This window comes from Mus musculus, chromosome 6, assembly GCF_000001635.26.
Source record: "Mus musculus strain C57BL/6J chromosome 6, GRCm38.p6 C57BL/6J".
Lineage (NCBI taxonomy): Eukaryota > Metazoa > Chordata > Mammalia > Rodentia > Muridae > Mus > Mus musculus.
Window position 1 is genome coordinate 72638506 of NC_000072.6, and position 15908 is coordinate 72654413.

At 47.1% G+C, this 15908-nt stretch overlaps 1 protein-coding gene across 3 annotated transcripts in view; it reads right to left on the bottom strand.

Annotated features, from left to right (window-relative positions):
* The window catches only part of Tcf7l1 (transcription factor 7 like 1 (T cell specific, HMG box)), a 162675-nt gene that overhangs the window by 12135 nt on the left and 134632 nt on the right, over window positions 1–15908 (bottom strand). For 2 of the 3 annotated variants that reach the window (NM_001079822.2, XM_006505882.1), the window contains 2 exons: window positions 10615–10698; window positions 10296–10337 (listed from right to left, as the gene is read on the bottom strand). In NM_001079822.2, the coding sequence (NP_001073290.1) occupies window positions 10296–10337; window positions 10615–10698 (126 nt within the window). The remainder of the gene's footprint in view (window positions 1–10295; window positions 10338–10614; window positions 10699–15908) is intronic. The other variant, NM_009332.3, reaches the window with a different exon arrangement.

The window sequence follows — 15908 nt, forward strand, 5'->3', positions numbered from 1 at the left end:
CAATTCCTTAGATGATGGTCTCCTTTTTAATTATGCATATTTGCCTCCCCCCTCCCTCCCTCCCCTTCTCCCTTCTCCCTCTCCTGTCCTGTCCTGTTCTGTCCTCTCCTCTCCGGTATCTACCTGTCTCTACCTCCCTAGTCCTGGAACTAAAGGCTGGGATAAAGCCACTGTGCCTGGCTTTATTTTTCTTTTATAATTTTTTTTATATTTATTGACTTTATGTGTATCAGGGTTTGCCTGTGCGTATGAATATGTACTATGTGTAAGCCTACTTAAGTTTGATACCCACAGAGGTCAGAAGAGGGCATTGGATTTCCTGGAACTGGGGTTAGGGTGGTTGTAAGCCAGCAGGCGCTGTGATCCTGTGCAAGAGCAGCGAGTGCTTTTGACTGCTATGCTAGCCCTTGTCTCCAGCCCTGGTCCCTTCCTTGAGTGGCCTCTTCATGAGAACTTGACATACAATGTCAGAAGCTACTCTGCTCTGCTGTCTCTTACTTTCCCCAGATGCCAACTTCTGGATTCTTCACCGATTTCTGGTCCCCTATTTCTAATTACGCCCAAGTCTATCTTAAATTTAGCAGAAAAATATTCTGGAAGGAGCCAGCTGGCACAGATAGTAAGGGTGAAAGATTTATATGCAACAAGAGCCAGGCAAAGAAGAAGTTAATTAAAATTTGGACAAGAGGGACTTGCGAGATGGCTCAGCTGGTAAGGTTTAAGTCACCAAGCATGACAACATGAGTTTAATCACAGGAATTCACAAGGTGGAAGAACAAAATGACTGCTAAAAGGTATCCTCCACCAACACACCACCAGGTGTGTGCTGCTCCTTGGCCCCCAATAACCAGGCCAGGCGTGATGGCACACACCTTTAATCCCAGCATTTGGGAGGCAGAGGCAGAGGCAGGTGGATCTCTGAGTTCGAGGCCAGCCTGGTCTACAGAGTGAGTCTCAGGACAGCCAGGGCTACACAGAGAAACCCTGTCTTACAAAATAAGAGGATTTACATAGTGACTGAAGGCAGAGCAAGTTAGGCACGCAGTGAGAGGAGGGGCGATCCTGGCACAGGAACACTAGTGTAGATGCTAGGCGGTACACCTAGGGCACTAACAGAGGCCATGTACTGAGCAAGATAAGGAGGCAGTGAGGCCTCGCACAGGAGCAGAACACTGGGAACGGCCTGGGTTTCAGCTCTGGTGCCTCGGGCACAAACACTCCAACTAAGCTTGGTTTGATGGCACACACCCGCTTCCCGAAGGATTGAGAAGCTGAAGTTAGGGCAGTGAGCTAGCTCAGCAGGCAAGGCTTCTGAGTCTGATGGCCTGATTCTGACTCCTAGGACACACATGATGGAAAGAACTGACTTCCATGAGTCACACACACACACACACACACACACACACACACACACACACACACAGAGGTAAAAGTAATTTTAAAAAATTAAAAAGAAATGTCTGGGCAGTGGTGGCGCATGCCTTTAATCCCAGCATTTTGGAGGCAGAGGCAGGCAGATTTCTGAGTTCGGGCCAGCCTGGTCTACAAAGTGAGTTCCAGGACAGCCAGAGCTATACAGAAAAACCTTGTCTTGAAAAAACTCAAAAAAAAAAAAAAAAAAGGCTGGGCAGTGGTGGCACATGCCTTTAATCCCAGCATTTGGGAGGCAGAGGCAGGCGGATTTCTGAGTTTAGGGCCAGCCTGGTCTACAGAGTGGGTTTCAGGACAGCAGCCAGGGCTATACAGAGAAACCCTGTCTCAAAAACAAACAAACAAACAAACAAACAAACAACCAAACCAAAACAACAACAACAAAACCAAACCAAGCAAAAAACCAACAACGAAAAAGAAACGAAGTTGAGACCAATCTAAGTTATAGAATGAGACCATGTCTTTAAGTCACAGCACAAGGCCAGAATCCAAAATGAAACGTTCCAACCCTTAAGACAGCAAGGACCATGCTGCAGGCCAGTAAAGATGTAAAGATAAAGGCAAGGACCTGCAGGCCAGGGAGAGAGGATGCTCTGGGATTGGAATGTGCCCGTGGGTCCTTGTGTGCAATGGTCCTTGTGTGCAATGGTCCTTGTGTGCAATGGTCTGTCTTGAAAGCTTTGCAGGTTGGGCCTTGACTATAATTCTTTAGCTAACTCCTTCCTGATCAGAGGTCTCACCTCCCGTTCTCGTTAGTAGGGATACCACGGGGAACCGAGGGGTACTTTATCTTTTTGCAGTTGGTACTACTATTCCTTCCTGTGTGTCCAGACTGGCTTCAAACTCTTAGCACTCCTCCCTGGTGACAGGCCTCCCTCAGTGACCCAGTCCTGGGAGAACATTTAAAACCCCTGCAATCCAAATTGTTGTTAGAATTTCACCAAGGTCAACAGAACCGAGAGTTGTTTCTTGATTACCGAGCTCAACATCTTCGCTTCAAGTCCACTTTAGCTGGCATGATAGATCTCAGGGCTACAGAGCGAGATCCTATCTCAAAACCAATCAACGACAACAAAACCACACCAGCATGGTACACCATGGCATGGATGTGGGGGTCAGAAGACAATTTGCATAAGTAAATTCCGTCCTTTCACCATATGGGTCCTGAGGACAGAATCAGGCCACCAGACTTAGTGACAAGTGAGGTAAAGGCCCTCACCACCAGTTTGTGTAACTGTGTTATCAATGGCACAAATTTGCTTTGCTGCATTGTCGATTCTATCTCTGTGGAGGCCGGAGAGTGGGAGGTGTACGAATTTCAGAGAAACTAAAGGACAATCACAGAAAGAAACAGAACGAGGCTTCTCAACCTGTGGGTAGTGACCCCTCTGGGAGTCAAAAATAGCTTTTCACTCGGTAGCCAAGGGCCATCGGAAACCACAGGTGTTTGCGTAATGATTCATAACTGTAGCAAAATTACAGTTATGAAGCAGCAATGAAAATAATTTTACGGTTGGTGGTTGCAGCATTAGTAAGGTAAGGTTGAGAACCACCAGTCGAAGGAGTGATGCAGGCCTTGCCCTCTCGTCTTGACTGCCTTCTCAACCCAGTGGGTAAATACTCGTTGAGAAAGCATCTGCACGCCTTCCAATCCTCTCCCCAGAAAGCACTCACTAAGGACCCAGGGGCAAACAGCAGCACTAACATACAATGGAAACACCTGGCATCAGCTAATCCCAAAGCCAACATCTCTAACATGGGCGTGTTGACACAGTGGGTCTGCTCCTGATAGGATGAGGACACCTAAAGCTGGGCTAGCTCGTGTGACGTCCTGGGCTCCCTCCTGCCCACTGACTAAGCTGAGCCTGGTGGCCCAGGCGTGTAATCCCAGCACTCGAGGAAGGAGGGTCAGAAGTTCATGGCAGTCCAAGAGAACGAACCAAGTCTGAGGCCAGCCCGAGCTCTGTGAGGTCATTTACTCAACAAAACAAGAACAACAGAAAAGCCCAAGAAGGAAATGGCTGGCTTTATGTGAGAGTCAGGGAAAGGCAAGCTGGGCTGAGGCCCTGGGCTGACGGAAGCTGAAGTCACACCAATAAAGCCTAGAGGAGTGGTGCAGACGGAAGACACAACCAGCACAGCCGTTATTACCGTGGGCTAGAGAGCTGTGTGAAACGCTAATCTTTCTTTCCTTTTGCTTGTGTGTTATAAGCACATGGCCATGCATGCATTGAGGACAGAGGAGGACGCAGGGTGTCCTAACCCATCCATCACATTCCACCTTACTCCCACTTATTCTCACTGAAGCCTGAGCTAGGCTGTAACCTGGGGTTACAGGAACATGAGCGTGGGCACATCCTTCTGTCTTTTTAATGTGGGGGCTGGGGATTTGAACTCAGGTCCTCCAGTTAACACTATACACACTCTTACCTACTGAATCAACTATCTCCCCAGGCCCTACTCTCTCTCTCTCTCTCTTTCTCCTTCCCTCCCTCCCTCCCTCCCTCCCTCCCTCCTTCCTTCCTTCCTTCCTTCCTTCCTTCCTTCCTTCCTTCCTTCCTTGATATCTCTATTTTGGTTACCTAGGCAAACATTTCTGTTCCTAAGAAACCTACAGTGTTCAGGTCACATTTCCAACTATCAGGAATGGAAAAAAGAAGAAGAACATAAGGAGGGAGAGAGGGAAAACCACAGGAGCTGGCTAGATTTGTAGATCTGGATAAAAAGTATGTGGGAGTTTCAGGTAAGAAAGTTTGAAACTATATTCAAATAAAAATTAACATTAAGTAAAAAGTATAGTCAGTGTGGGAGAACAAATGGGAGGAACCACAGACTTATGAATTGCAGAGACTTCAGAGTCTACACAGGTGTCCTGATGAGATGGAGAAATAACACAAATTTCATTTATTCACTTTTAATTTATTTATAAATAGGACTTCATATGGCCATGTATAAATTTCCTCTATAGATAGATAGATTGCAGAGAGACAGGCAGCCAGAGAGGGCCTTACATAGCCCAGGCTGTCCTTGGACTCACTATGTAGATAAGAATGACCTTAAACTCTTCTTGGCCATCCTCCCCCTACGCTCTAAGTGCTAGGATTACAGACGTGGACCACCATATGCCCCTGCAATGTACAATACTAAGGGAAACCCCAGCCAGTGATTCGGAGAGCGTTCACGTGCTAAGCAACCTGAGGCTTCTCTGCTTGGGGCGGGGGCAGCGAGACGGTCGTCCTTAGAAGGAGAGCATCCAGGCTCTGATTCAGCCACCCATGCTTTGGCCAGAAGCTCTTCAATATGCTTCTGAGAGTGAGCCAGTGGATAATAACAAAATAGGGCATTCGCTATTACAATATTAGTGTAAGTGGCTGCGGGCTGCAGGCTTGGGTTTTTGTTTTTTTGTTTTTTTAACTCATGAACCTCCCCCCCTCCCCCGCCATGCTCCAGCCAAGTCTTGCTCTTTTAAAAATGTTATTACAGTTTTATTTATTGACTTTTTTGTGAGTGTGTGTATGTGTGTGGAAGCCAGAGGCCAGCTTGTAGGAGTCTGTTCTGTTCCCTCCGCCATGTGGGTCGTCAGTCAGGCTTGGTGGCCAGCACCTTTACTAACTGAATATGCACAGGGCCCTGAGTTCAATCCTCAGAGCCCCTAAACCAACTATGGTGGTGAGTGCCTGTAAAGACAGACAGACAGACAGACAGACAGACAGACAGACAGACAGACACACACACACACACACACACCAGTGGTACATTATGTAGCAACACATACATGCCAGCTATCGTCCCTTATGCTCTTTGGCACTTTCTCAAGTGACATAGTGAAATGAACATAATACTTTTATTTTTTGTAGTTGCTTCTTTCTGTTTTTGAATACTTGCTATGTAGCCCAGGTTGGCCTGAACTTCTAAGTCTCAGCCTCCGCCTTCCAAGTACTAGGATTACAGGCATATGCCCACACACCTGACTCATGCATCACAGTTATCATTTCTGAATGAGAAGAGGGAAATGGCTCTCGAGTAAGGAGATGTATATAAGGGCTATCCATCTTTCTCAGAGACCATTCCCCACTCCTGCTCACTTAACAAATTCTCCTTGTGCATATGGAAGATGAAATACTTGTGAACAACGACAATACACTGCCCCCCATCCTTCTCCGCGCTGCAGGAAGAGACTGGTGAAAGATAGGGTAGGGCATGGTCAGTGTGGGGGGTCAGTGTAATTGTCCCTAAGCACTGAGAGTTCGGTGCTCAAACACCACAGTTAGCTGCACAGGGGACTAGAGAGAGGGTTAAGAGCACAGGCTGCTTTTGCAGGAAACCTGGGTTCAGTTCCCAGTATCCAGAGGGCGACTCACAACCATCTGTAACTCAAGTTGTACACCCGTGGTCCTCAACCTTCCTAACACCGTGACCCTTTAATACAGTTCTTTATGCTGTGCTGACCCCCAACCATAAAATTATTTTCATTGCTACTTTATAGCTATTATTTTGCTACTGTTGTGAATTATAATGTAAATATCCATTTTCTGATGGTCTTAGGTGACCCCTATATAAAGGTTGTTCGACCCCAAGGGGTTGCGAACCACTGTTCCAGGGGCTCGATGCCCTCTTCTGGTTTCCTTGGGCATCAGACATGAACATGGTGCAGTCAGTCAGGCAAGCACTCATGCACATAAAATAAAGTCTTTCTAACAAAGCAGAACAGGAAAACCAAATAGTAACAGGCGATTTTTTTTTCTATCTTTCACCCCCAGCTTACTTTAGAGGTGTAAATGGAAAGAATACTAACCGCCAGCCCTGCCCCCATGACACTGGGTTGCGACTCACTGAAGACTCCAGCCACATGACTCACCAAATCTCTGCAAGTACGAACCCTATTTTCTTCATTGGCCCTACTCCCTGGGCAAAGCTTCTTCAAATAGTTTACTTCTGATCTAAGCTAAGTTTTCATAATCTAGTGTTTTTATTTCTCTAATAAAAAAAGAAAAGGAAAGGAAAGGAGAGGAGAGGAGGGGAGAGAAAAGAAAAGAAAAGGAAAGAAAAGAAAAGGAGAGGAGAGGAGAGGAGAGGAGAGAAAAGGAAAGGAAAGGAAAGGAAAGGAAAGGAAAGGAAAGGAAAGGAAAGGAAAGGAAAGAAAAGAAAAGAAAAGAAAAGAAAAGAAAAGAAAAGAAAAGAAAAGAAAAGAAGAGAAAAGAAAAACCAACGCCCCTGCTTCTGTGATCTTGTCCTAAGAAACTTCAGGTCCAGCTCACGCCCTCTGGCTTGGACAAGGAGTCAGGTTCCGTGATTAGGGAGGTAGGGAGCACCTCTCTCCCCAGCTTCATGTCTTTGATTTGCAATTACGGGAATGATTCTCAACTCTGGCTGCCCCTTAAAGTCGCCGTGGGGAGCTTAAAAAAAATTAAGATACCAGCCCCACCCCAGCCCAATTAAATCATATCCTTGGGGGATTAAGATGTTAAATTCTATGGGCTCATTATCTCTATTACCTTCGCAATCTGTCCACTTGTTTTGGCACCTAATTCGGGCCCTCATTACCTCTTAGTTCTGCTAATTAAACTTGATGTTAATTGTTCATTCCCTCTCTTAATTTCTTAACAATGACGACCGCAGCAGCAGTGGTGGCGATGAGGGTGAAGTGTGGTGACGTTTGGAAAGCTAACCCTTAGTGAAGAGTTACTTTGTGTTGGGCACAATGCTGAACTCATTACAGCACACCAGCTCATTTCTGCACAACTCTATGATGTCAGTGCTCCTCTAATCCCCATTTAATAGATGAGGAAACTGAGGCAGAGAGATGACGTAATTTGCCCAAAGCTTTGAGAAGAGAGGGAAGCAAAGCCGGGATCAGAACCTGCAGGTTTCCACGGCAACCATGACCAGCACATCTCAAGGCAGCGCCCTCCTCTCTGTTCTTGGGAGTTTGGATAAGCTGCTGTACTCTAGGTTGGTATTATTTCCCCTTGGGCGTTATTGAAATTCTTTATTTTATTTTATTTTATTTGGATTTTCAAGACAGGGTTTCTCTGTGTAGCCCTGGCTGTCCTGGAACTCACTCTGTAGACCAGGCTGGCCTCGAACTCAGAAATCCGCCTGCCTCTGCCTCCCAAGTGCTGGGATTAAAGGTGTGTGCCACCACTGCCCAGCGAAATTCTTTTTAAACATTGGGGATTTAATGTTTGCTTTCTATTTAATTTAATATTTTTAAAGATTTATTTATTATATTTATGTGAGTATACTGTAGCTGTTTTTAGACACACCAGAAGAGGGCATCAGATTCTATTACAGATGGTTGTGAGCCACCATGTAGTTGCTGGGAATTGAACTCAGGACCTTTGGAAGAGCCGTCTGTGCTCTTAATTGCTGAGCCATCTCTCAAGCCCTTAACTTAATTTTTTAAAAAATACAGGTTCTCCTTATGTAGCCCTGGCTTGCCTGGAACTTGTTATGTAGACCAGGCTGGCCTAAAATTTACAGAGACCTGCCTGTTTATGCCCTACCCATTCAGGTTTTAAAAAATTATATATATATGTGTGTGTGTGTGTGTGTGTGTGTGTGTATATATATATATATATATATATATTTATATATATATATATATATTTATATATACATACATACATATATATATGAAATATTCTGTGTGCGTGCGTGTGTGTGTGTGTGTGTGTGTGTGTGTGTACCACAGTCTGGTTGTGGAGGTTGGAGGGTGACTTGCAGGGGTCAGTGCTCTCTATCAAGTAGGCCCTAGGGATTATACTCAAGTCACAGGCATGGAAGCAAGCACCTTCATCTGCAGAGTCACCTCCCGGCCTGTTTATGTTCTGCAGTATTAGAACAGAGTATGATGATGTGGAGTCCACTGGAACATCACCTGCTTCACTATCTATAAAGCAACGTGTGCCATCGGTTCTTGCTTTTCTGTACTCGGACAACATGAGGCCTCTGTTTTCCCGCTGTGCTGGGATCTGGTATCCAGATCACTCATCTGCATTCTTCTGTCTCATCCACTCATCGGCAATGTCTAGATGATCGGCAGCTGCGACTGCCAGAGGCTTCTTGAGAGGTTAGGGATTTCATATACTTTTCTGTTACCCCGAGAAAGCCCTGAACAGCCGGTTTACGTGAGGAAAAAGGCCAAGAGCCAACAGTGTCCTGGAGCGAAGGAGGTAGGAGTGCCCAACACTGTCAGCTGCCCCCTAGATGGTGCCTAGAAATCGAGGAGATGAGTGAGTGTGGCAGTTAGAGCTGGGCTAGGCTGCCCTGGGTTGGTAGGGAAGGAGATGTGACTGGGCGTTAGTGGATGTGTAGGGTGATGCTCACAGGGAGGGTGAGACTTTAGATTTGAGAGGGAAATGGTGTCCTCTAAAAGGAACCCATGAAAAGATAGCCTCTGGACAGGAGAGGGGGCAGTGAGCTCTGACATCTTGGGGTTTACTGTGGGAGGCTCTGGGGTACCACAGAATGGGTGGGGGTCAGCAGAGATGGTAGGCAGTGAAGAAGATAGCTGAATCAGGGCTAACCATCCTTCCCTGGGTCTGATTCAAGCCACTAGAGGGCGCCTGTACCTCATGCTTACATGCAAATAGGACCTCGGAGATTAGAACCACTGCCTTGACACAAGGATTCAATAGTGTGGTGACAAGATACAGACCCTACCAGCAGTACATTGCATGTCTTGGGACAGCCTACCCTGGGTGGCTGGCTCTGCCCCCACATGGTTATTCCTGTCTACCTCCTGGCAGAGGGCTGTGGCAGTCACCCGAGAGCCGTACATGACATCATGTTGTAGACGACGAATAAGACTAGGGCTCTCTCACTCAGAGCTGGTCCTGTGATTGCTGGAAACGACGAAAGTTCGTCGCACCTCTATTTATACTCTGAGTGTATCTCCTCCCTCACAGCTGCCCTTTAATGAGCAAGGATTATCAGTATATCTTAAAATGTCCTGTGTGAGAAAACAACATGCCTGGGATTGGCTGTAAAGTAAGAGAGGCAGGAGAGGACCATGAGTGGCGGCAGGCAGCAGGGGAGTTTGTTTTGTATAATGTATTCTCCCTCCATAGATTTTTAAATTTGTCTCTAGTAGTTTCAAAGATCGCCATGGAACCCTAAGGCGGTGAGGAAGCCCTCATCCCCTGTCTATAAAATGGACAGGTTGAGACAGGTGAAGAGATCCTCTGTGCCTCTGAGACTCGCTAGCAAGATAGTCGTCACCAGATAGCCTGGCAGGCATCCGCGGAGCCTGGCTTTACTTCCTGGAAGACGGAATGCGAGGGTTAGATTCCAGCCTCATCTTTTATATGCATTGTGTGCCAGTGCTGGGTCATGAGAAGGCAAGGAGCCCTGCTGGGACTCCACTGCTCCTGGCTCCCCTTTCCTCCAAGACCCAGTGTTGCCACAGCTGTGCGTGCGGAGCAGCCGTTGGCCACATTTAAATGGATGCTTCCCTGAAACAGCTGGTAGAGAGGAGCCCCCTTAACTGCAGTCTTCCAGCTCCAGGGAGAAGAGGAGGGTTTCTGAATGAACCAACTGGACAGAAAGGACCTCTTGTTCATAGGAAGTGGGGAAGGATTTGAAGCAGGTGGCCAGGAAGAACCGGGGTTAATGGTCAGGGCCATGTGCCTTCAATCAAGCCTTCCAGGTGGTGTGTGCTTTTGTGCTGAGGTGGACGGAAAGGTGAGGAGGCTGTCTAAGACAGAACCTTTGGTAACCCCTAACTGTGCCCACACCGGGTGTGAGGGTTAATCTTCATTGTCAATCTGCCTGAATTTACAATCACCATGGAAACACCCTCCAGGTGTGTCTGTCTGTAAGAGTGTTGCCATAAAGATTTAACTGAGGAGGGGGAGACTCACCCTGAATGTGGGAGGCACCATCCAACGGGCAGGATCCCCATACTGAACAAAAAGGAAAAAATGAGCTGAGCACCAGCATCCGTCACTCTCTGCTTCCTGACAGTGGCTTTACCAGCCGCCTCACACTCCTGCCACCGGGACTTCCCCACCAGATAGCCGGTCCCACCAAACCGTGAGCCAAAACCAACCCTTCCTCCGTTAAGGCAGATATTTTAGCACAGCCGTGAGAAAAGCGAGACACCAAGGAGACAGACTCAGGAAGCTTCTGGAATGGGGAAAGGAGTCACAGACAGGGCCCAGGAAGCTAAGGCAGACTCACCAAGTGTGCTGGAGATGGCGACCTTGTGTCCTTGACTGTAGCACTGGAGGGGACATCGAGGAGGGGCCATTTCATCTGTAGGTACTGCATGGGGGACAGAAAACACGAAGCGGTGAGATGAACTCTCTTGGGCTCTCAGGGAGGTCACCAGCTGTAAGCCCACAGACCCTACAGGGTCAGTCACCTCCACTGCCACATGGTTCTAATATGGCCCAGCATACATTTATAGCTACTCCACGACCGCCATTCATCATCATGGCTGGGGCCAAGACATTAAACAGCTCAGGTAAAGTAGTAAGTGGGGAGGAAATGGATACACTCCCACGTGACCATCTTCTCCAAAGAACCCGTCATGGGGCTCAAGTCTTCTTTAGCCCCCCTGTGTAGCAAGGCAGATTATCAGAGAACAGATTCCCAAGTCTGGTCTGCCTTCCTCTGTTAAGGCAGATATTTTAACACAGCACGAGAAAAGTAAGGCACCAAGGAGACAGTGCCATCACCAATGGCACTCCCCAAGAAATGTACTTGTGGGAGTGGAAACAAATGGGTAAAGCATGGGACAGGGCAAGGCATAGGTCCAGGAGGTGGAGTACTCAGCTATCGTAAACGAAGCCCTATATGTAACCCTCAACTCCAAATACGTGGGTGGTGGTGGTGGCCTGCCTGAAATCCTAGCTTTTGTGGGTAGAAGTAGGAGGATCAGAAGTTCAAGGTCACCCTCTGCTACTTAACAAGTTTGAGGCCAGTCTAGAATATATATGAGGTCTGTCTAAAAACAAACAAACAAACAAACAAACAAACAAACAACAGCAAAACTCCTACCTGCCCCACAATCAAGTGTCATAAGTAATTATCATCTTCCTTTCTTTATTTGAGATAGGGTCTTGTTACACAGTCTTGGTTGGCCTGGAATTTATTATTTAGACCAAGCGGGCCTTGAATTCTCAGCGTTCTTGTTGCTACTAAACCTGGAGTACTCCGACTATAGGTGTGTGCTACCACACCCAGCATCTGTTCACAGTGATGGATGGTGACCTTGCTTTCATTAGTGTCCTTCAACCTTGGAACAATCACCCAGCACCCCGTCTCCTGCCATGCATCACTGGAGGGGAGAAAAAGGGATTCTTTCCATACCCGTGTGCATACAACTCACGCACGCATGCTCTTAGAGAACAACATTTCCTTAACTCGGGAATGGCACTCACTGTCTGACAGGAGGGAGCCTAGGGGAAGCGGTGGACCCTGGGCTTAGAGTACAGCCACAGGTACAGATCTTACTCAACCCAGGGAGGTTGTGACCCAAGACAAATGACTTAACAATTTGGAGTCTGTTTTATCACCTGTGGGGCAAGCTATTATGACTAACTTTACAGGTTGTTAGCAGGAACCGGACCACGTCAGGCACTGAACACTGTCTTACACATGGGAGATATTTGATAAATGGCAGCTCTTATGTTCATAAGCAAACCATTAGTCTTTGCCAGGAGCAAAAGCAAGCATGTTGTCCTAGAGTCAACATTGACAGGGTGCTTCTGGGCAGCCGACCAGCGAAGCAGCGTGTGCAGGAGTCTTGAGGCTGCTTTGAGAACTACATACAATTCTTTGAGAAGTGGAGGCTCGGGACGACTTTCAGAGACATAAGGAAGCCTTTGAATCATCCTTGGATTTCACAGTGGGTGTGGGGGTGGAACTGGCAGAAGAGCAGCGTGGGCAGGACAGGGGCGGAGTTTTTAGGAAGGTATTCACAAGGCTTATGGGTATAGCTCGGGTGGGCAGAGTGCTTTTCCAGCATGCATTGAGGCACTGGGTTTGATCCATAAACTGAAGGTAATAATGCACGCCTGTATTCCCACCTCACCTCAGGGGAGGTAGAGGCAGAAGGACCAGATGGTCAGAGTCATCCCCCTGATGCATAGAATGTATGGGACCAATCCTGGCTACACGTAATCTTGTCTGGAAAAAAAAAATGGGGTAGGGAGATGGCTCAGGAGGTAAAGGCATCGAGGAATCCTGAAGCCCACATAAAAATTGGGATTTGAGAGTATGGATCTATAAATTCCAGGAGTCTCACTGTGAGGCAGGAGACAGAATTGGCTGTGGTACTCAATGCAGCAGCAGAGACACGAAAGATCTTGCCTCAACAAGTGGAAGATGAGAACCGACAGCCCATCATGCCCCTCGCCAGACCCTTGCCAGAGTACCAGCCTCCAGCACCTCCTTTGTTTTGATGTTCTCCTATGGTGGTGACTTGCAACTGAGTAACACTGTCTAGAATTAACATCCATGTCTCATGGTGGTGGCCTACACCTTTAATCCAGCTACCTTGGACCTTGTTTAAGGAAAAAAAAAAAAGTAAGTGAAGTAAAAGTAAAATACAAAAGCAAACCATCCAGCCGTGGTGGCACACACCTTTAGTCCCAGCACTCGGGAGGCAGAGGCAGGCGGAGTTCTGAGTTCGAGGCCAGCCTGGTCTACAAAGTGAGTTCTAGGACAGCCAGGGCTATACAGAGAAACCCTCTCTTGAAAACAAAACAAAACAAAAACAAAATAAAAAAACAAACAAAAGCAAAACAAAGTGGGGTGATGGTAGCGCATGTAACTGTCCCAGTAATCGTGAGGCAGAGGCAGGTGGATCTCTGAGTTTGAGGCCAGTCTGGTCTACAGATCAAGTTCCAGGACAGCCAGGGCTACAGAGAAACCTTGTCTTAAAACAACAACAACAACAACAACAACAACAACAACAAAACAAAACAGAAAAGCATTAGTCTCCGTGAAATCCATCTGATGTTGAAGGGAAATGTCTTAGATTATATCACCCAACAACAGACACGTCTCTAAACCCATCAGCTCTATTCTGATCTGGTTTTCCTTTGTGTCATAAAAACATATGTGCTTATTGGTCGTCCCAGAAAGATCTTTAGATGGTATCAGGGTGGGCCAAAACTATCTGAATTTTGGTTTGGAACAATGTTTGGGGTCTTAAACATGGCCTTTTTCTTAAACAACACGTTGATGGCTTCTATCCATCAAATGCCAGCAGCCTCCCAGTCTCTCTTGGCAATTAGAAATGTCTCAAAGTCAGGGATGAAGAGATGTCTGAGCCATAAGAACATGTGCTGCATGCTCTTGCAGAAGACCCAGGTTTGGTTCCCAGCAACAATGTGGCAGCGTAAAACTGAGCTTAAAACTGCAGATCTAAGGGATCTGATGCCCTCCCCTGCCCTTAACAGGCACTGCACAAACACATCTAATAAGATGCCTGCCTTGGGCTTCCAGTAACAGAGAGAGACCTTTCTGCCTCAGTGCCGCACACAGGGGTCACAGGCATGCACCAGCGTGCTCAGGTCCCATACTAATTATAACTGAGATCGGGAAGCTAACAGTCTTTAAGCCCCGCCCACCACTGAAGTCTGGCTTTTTTCTGATACATCTGAGAGCAAGTGGATGTGGATAGTTGTCCTGTCACTCTGGTCCCATCTGGCTCTATCCACTCCTGGAGGCCTGAGGAATCCGTTTGGAAGGTAGAACTATGTTAGCGACTTTTGTCCCTTGTGTGTGGTGTACATTTGTCTGTAGGCATGTTCATGTGTGTGGGTGCACATGTGTATGGATATGCATGCATTCATGCCTAGCACTTTCTGCCTTGTTCTCTCTCTCTCTCTCTCTCTCTCTCTTTCTCTCTCTGTTTTTTCAAGACAGGGTTTCTCTGCGTAGCCCTGGCTGTCCTGGAACTCACTCTGTAGACCAGGCTACAGATTTTTGAACTCAGAAATCCTCCTGCCTCTGCTTCCCAAGTGCTGTGATTAAAGGCATGCGCCACCATGCCCGGCCCCTGCCTTGCTCTCTTAATACTGGGTGTCTATGATTGCTTTTTACCTTCTCTATTGAGGTAGGGTCCCACAGCTGAATCCCACCCAGAGCTTACTGAATCCCACCTCTGCCTCCTAAACACTGGGATTAGAACTGGGCCACCAGATGGGCATGGTGTTTATGTGGACGCCAGGGATCTGAACTCTGGTACTCACACTCCTGTGACAAGTGTTTTAACCACTGAGCCATGTCCCCAGCCTCCTTTTTAAAAAAGATTTTTGAAGAGACTTGTGGAGTGGATGTCAGAACTTTAAGACTCCCTGAATCACTTACAAAGCTCTGGATTACAGCATAAGCAGTGGGGAATTCTAAGTGCTTTGCGGGACCACGAACTAGGGCAGTCGGAGGTATCAGTGCCAGGAGCATGCAGGCATCTGCAGTTCTGAATGCCTAGGTCACGCCAGTGGAAAGAAACTGCTTTTCCAAAAAGATTTATTTATTTATTTTCAGTATTAATTCGGTCTCTGTGTGTTGTGTACATGTGTGTGGGTATCCACACAGGTCAGTGAGTTGGATCTCTTTGGGCTACAATTGCCTACGGTTGTGTAAGCCATGAACTATGGGTGTTGAAACTAAACTCGAGTCCTCTGCAAGAACAGTACCCACTCTTTAAACACTGCAACATCTCTCCAGTGCCAAGAAAGCTCTTTTTGGCAGTGGTTCCCATGAGAGGCCGGCCGCACAATTATCCTGGAGGTCACTGCACATGGGTGGAGCATGTCTGTGGGGATTAGGCTGAGCTAAGACTCTGGGCACAATAATGGTGTGTGGACAAATTAAAACAGGTTTCGCCAAGCCTTATCTAAGCTCTGTTGAACAGGCTGCGGGAGGCTCAAACTTCTGACCAGCACATCACAGCCGGGCATCAGCGCAGCCGATGTGCTCACAGCCTGGTCCAGCTACCCCGCTCTCCTGGGATGACCACTGAAGAGGCAAAGCTCCCTTTGTCTTCAAAGTATCAATACAACTCTTGGAGCTTCTATGACCAAAGGACCCCTCAGGATTCAGAGACAGAATAGTGCCATGCCACCAATCTTCAATATACTGCGTCAAAATGCTACAGTCTCTTGCGACACATACTATGGGCTGATAGACAGTTCCAATTTTCACAGAACCTTGGAAAATGGCTTACCCTTCTGCCATTCTGGTTTATAGTTAAGTACAGTGAAGCTAAGGTTTAAGATGTATCTTTTTGTTGGGGGCCATCAAGTTGGTCAGTAGGTAACGGACCTTGCCACCAAGCCTGACAAGTAGAGTTTGATTCCTGAGGCCTACATGGTGGAAGGAGAGAACAGACACCTGGAGCCTGGAAGTTGTCCTCTGACCTCCACACATGTGCTGTTGTGCCAATCACTACCCCTCTAGATAAATGAAATAAATGCAATAAAAATCGCTCGTTTAAATGTGTGCATGTGTGACTAGGT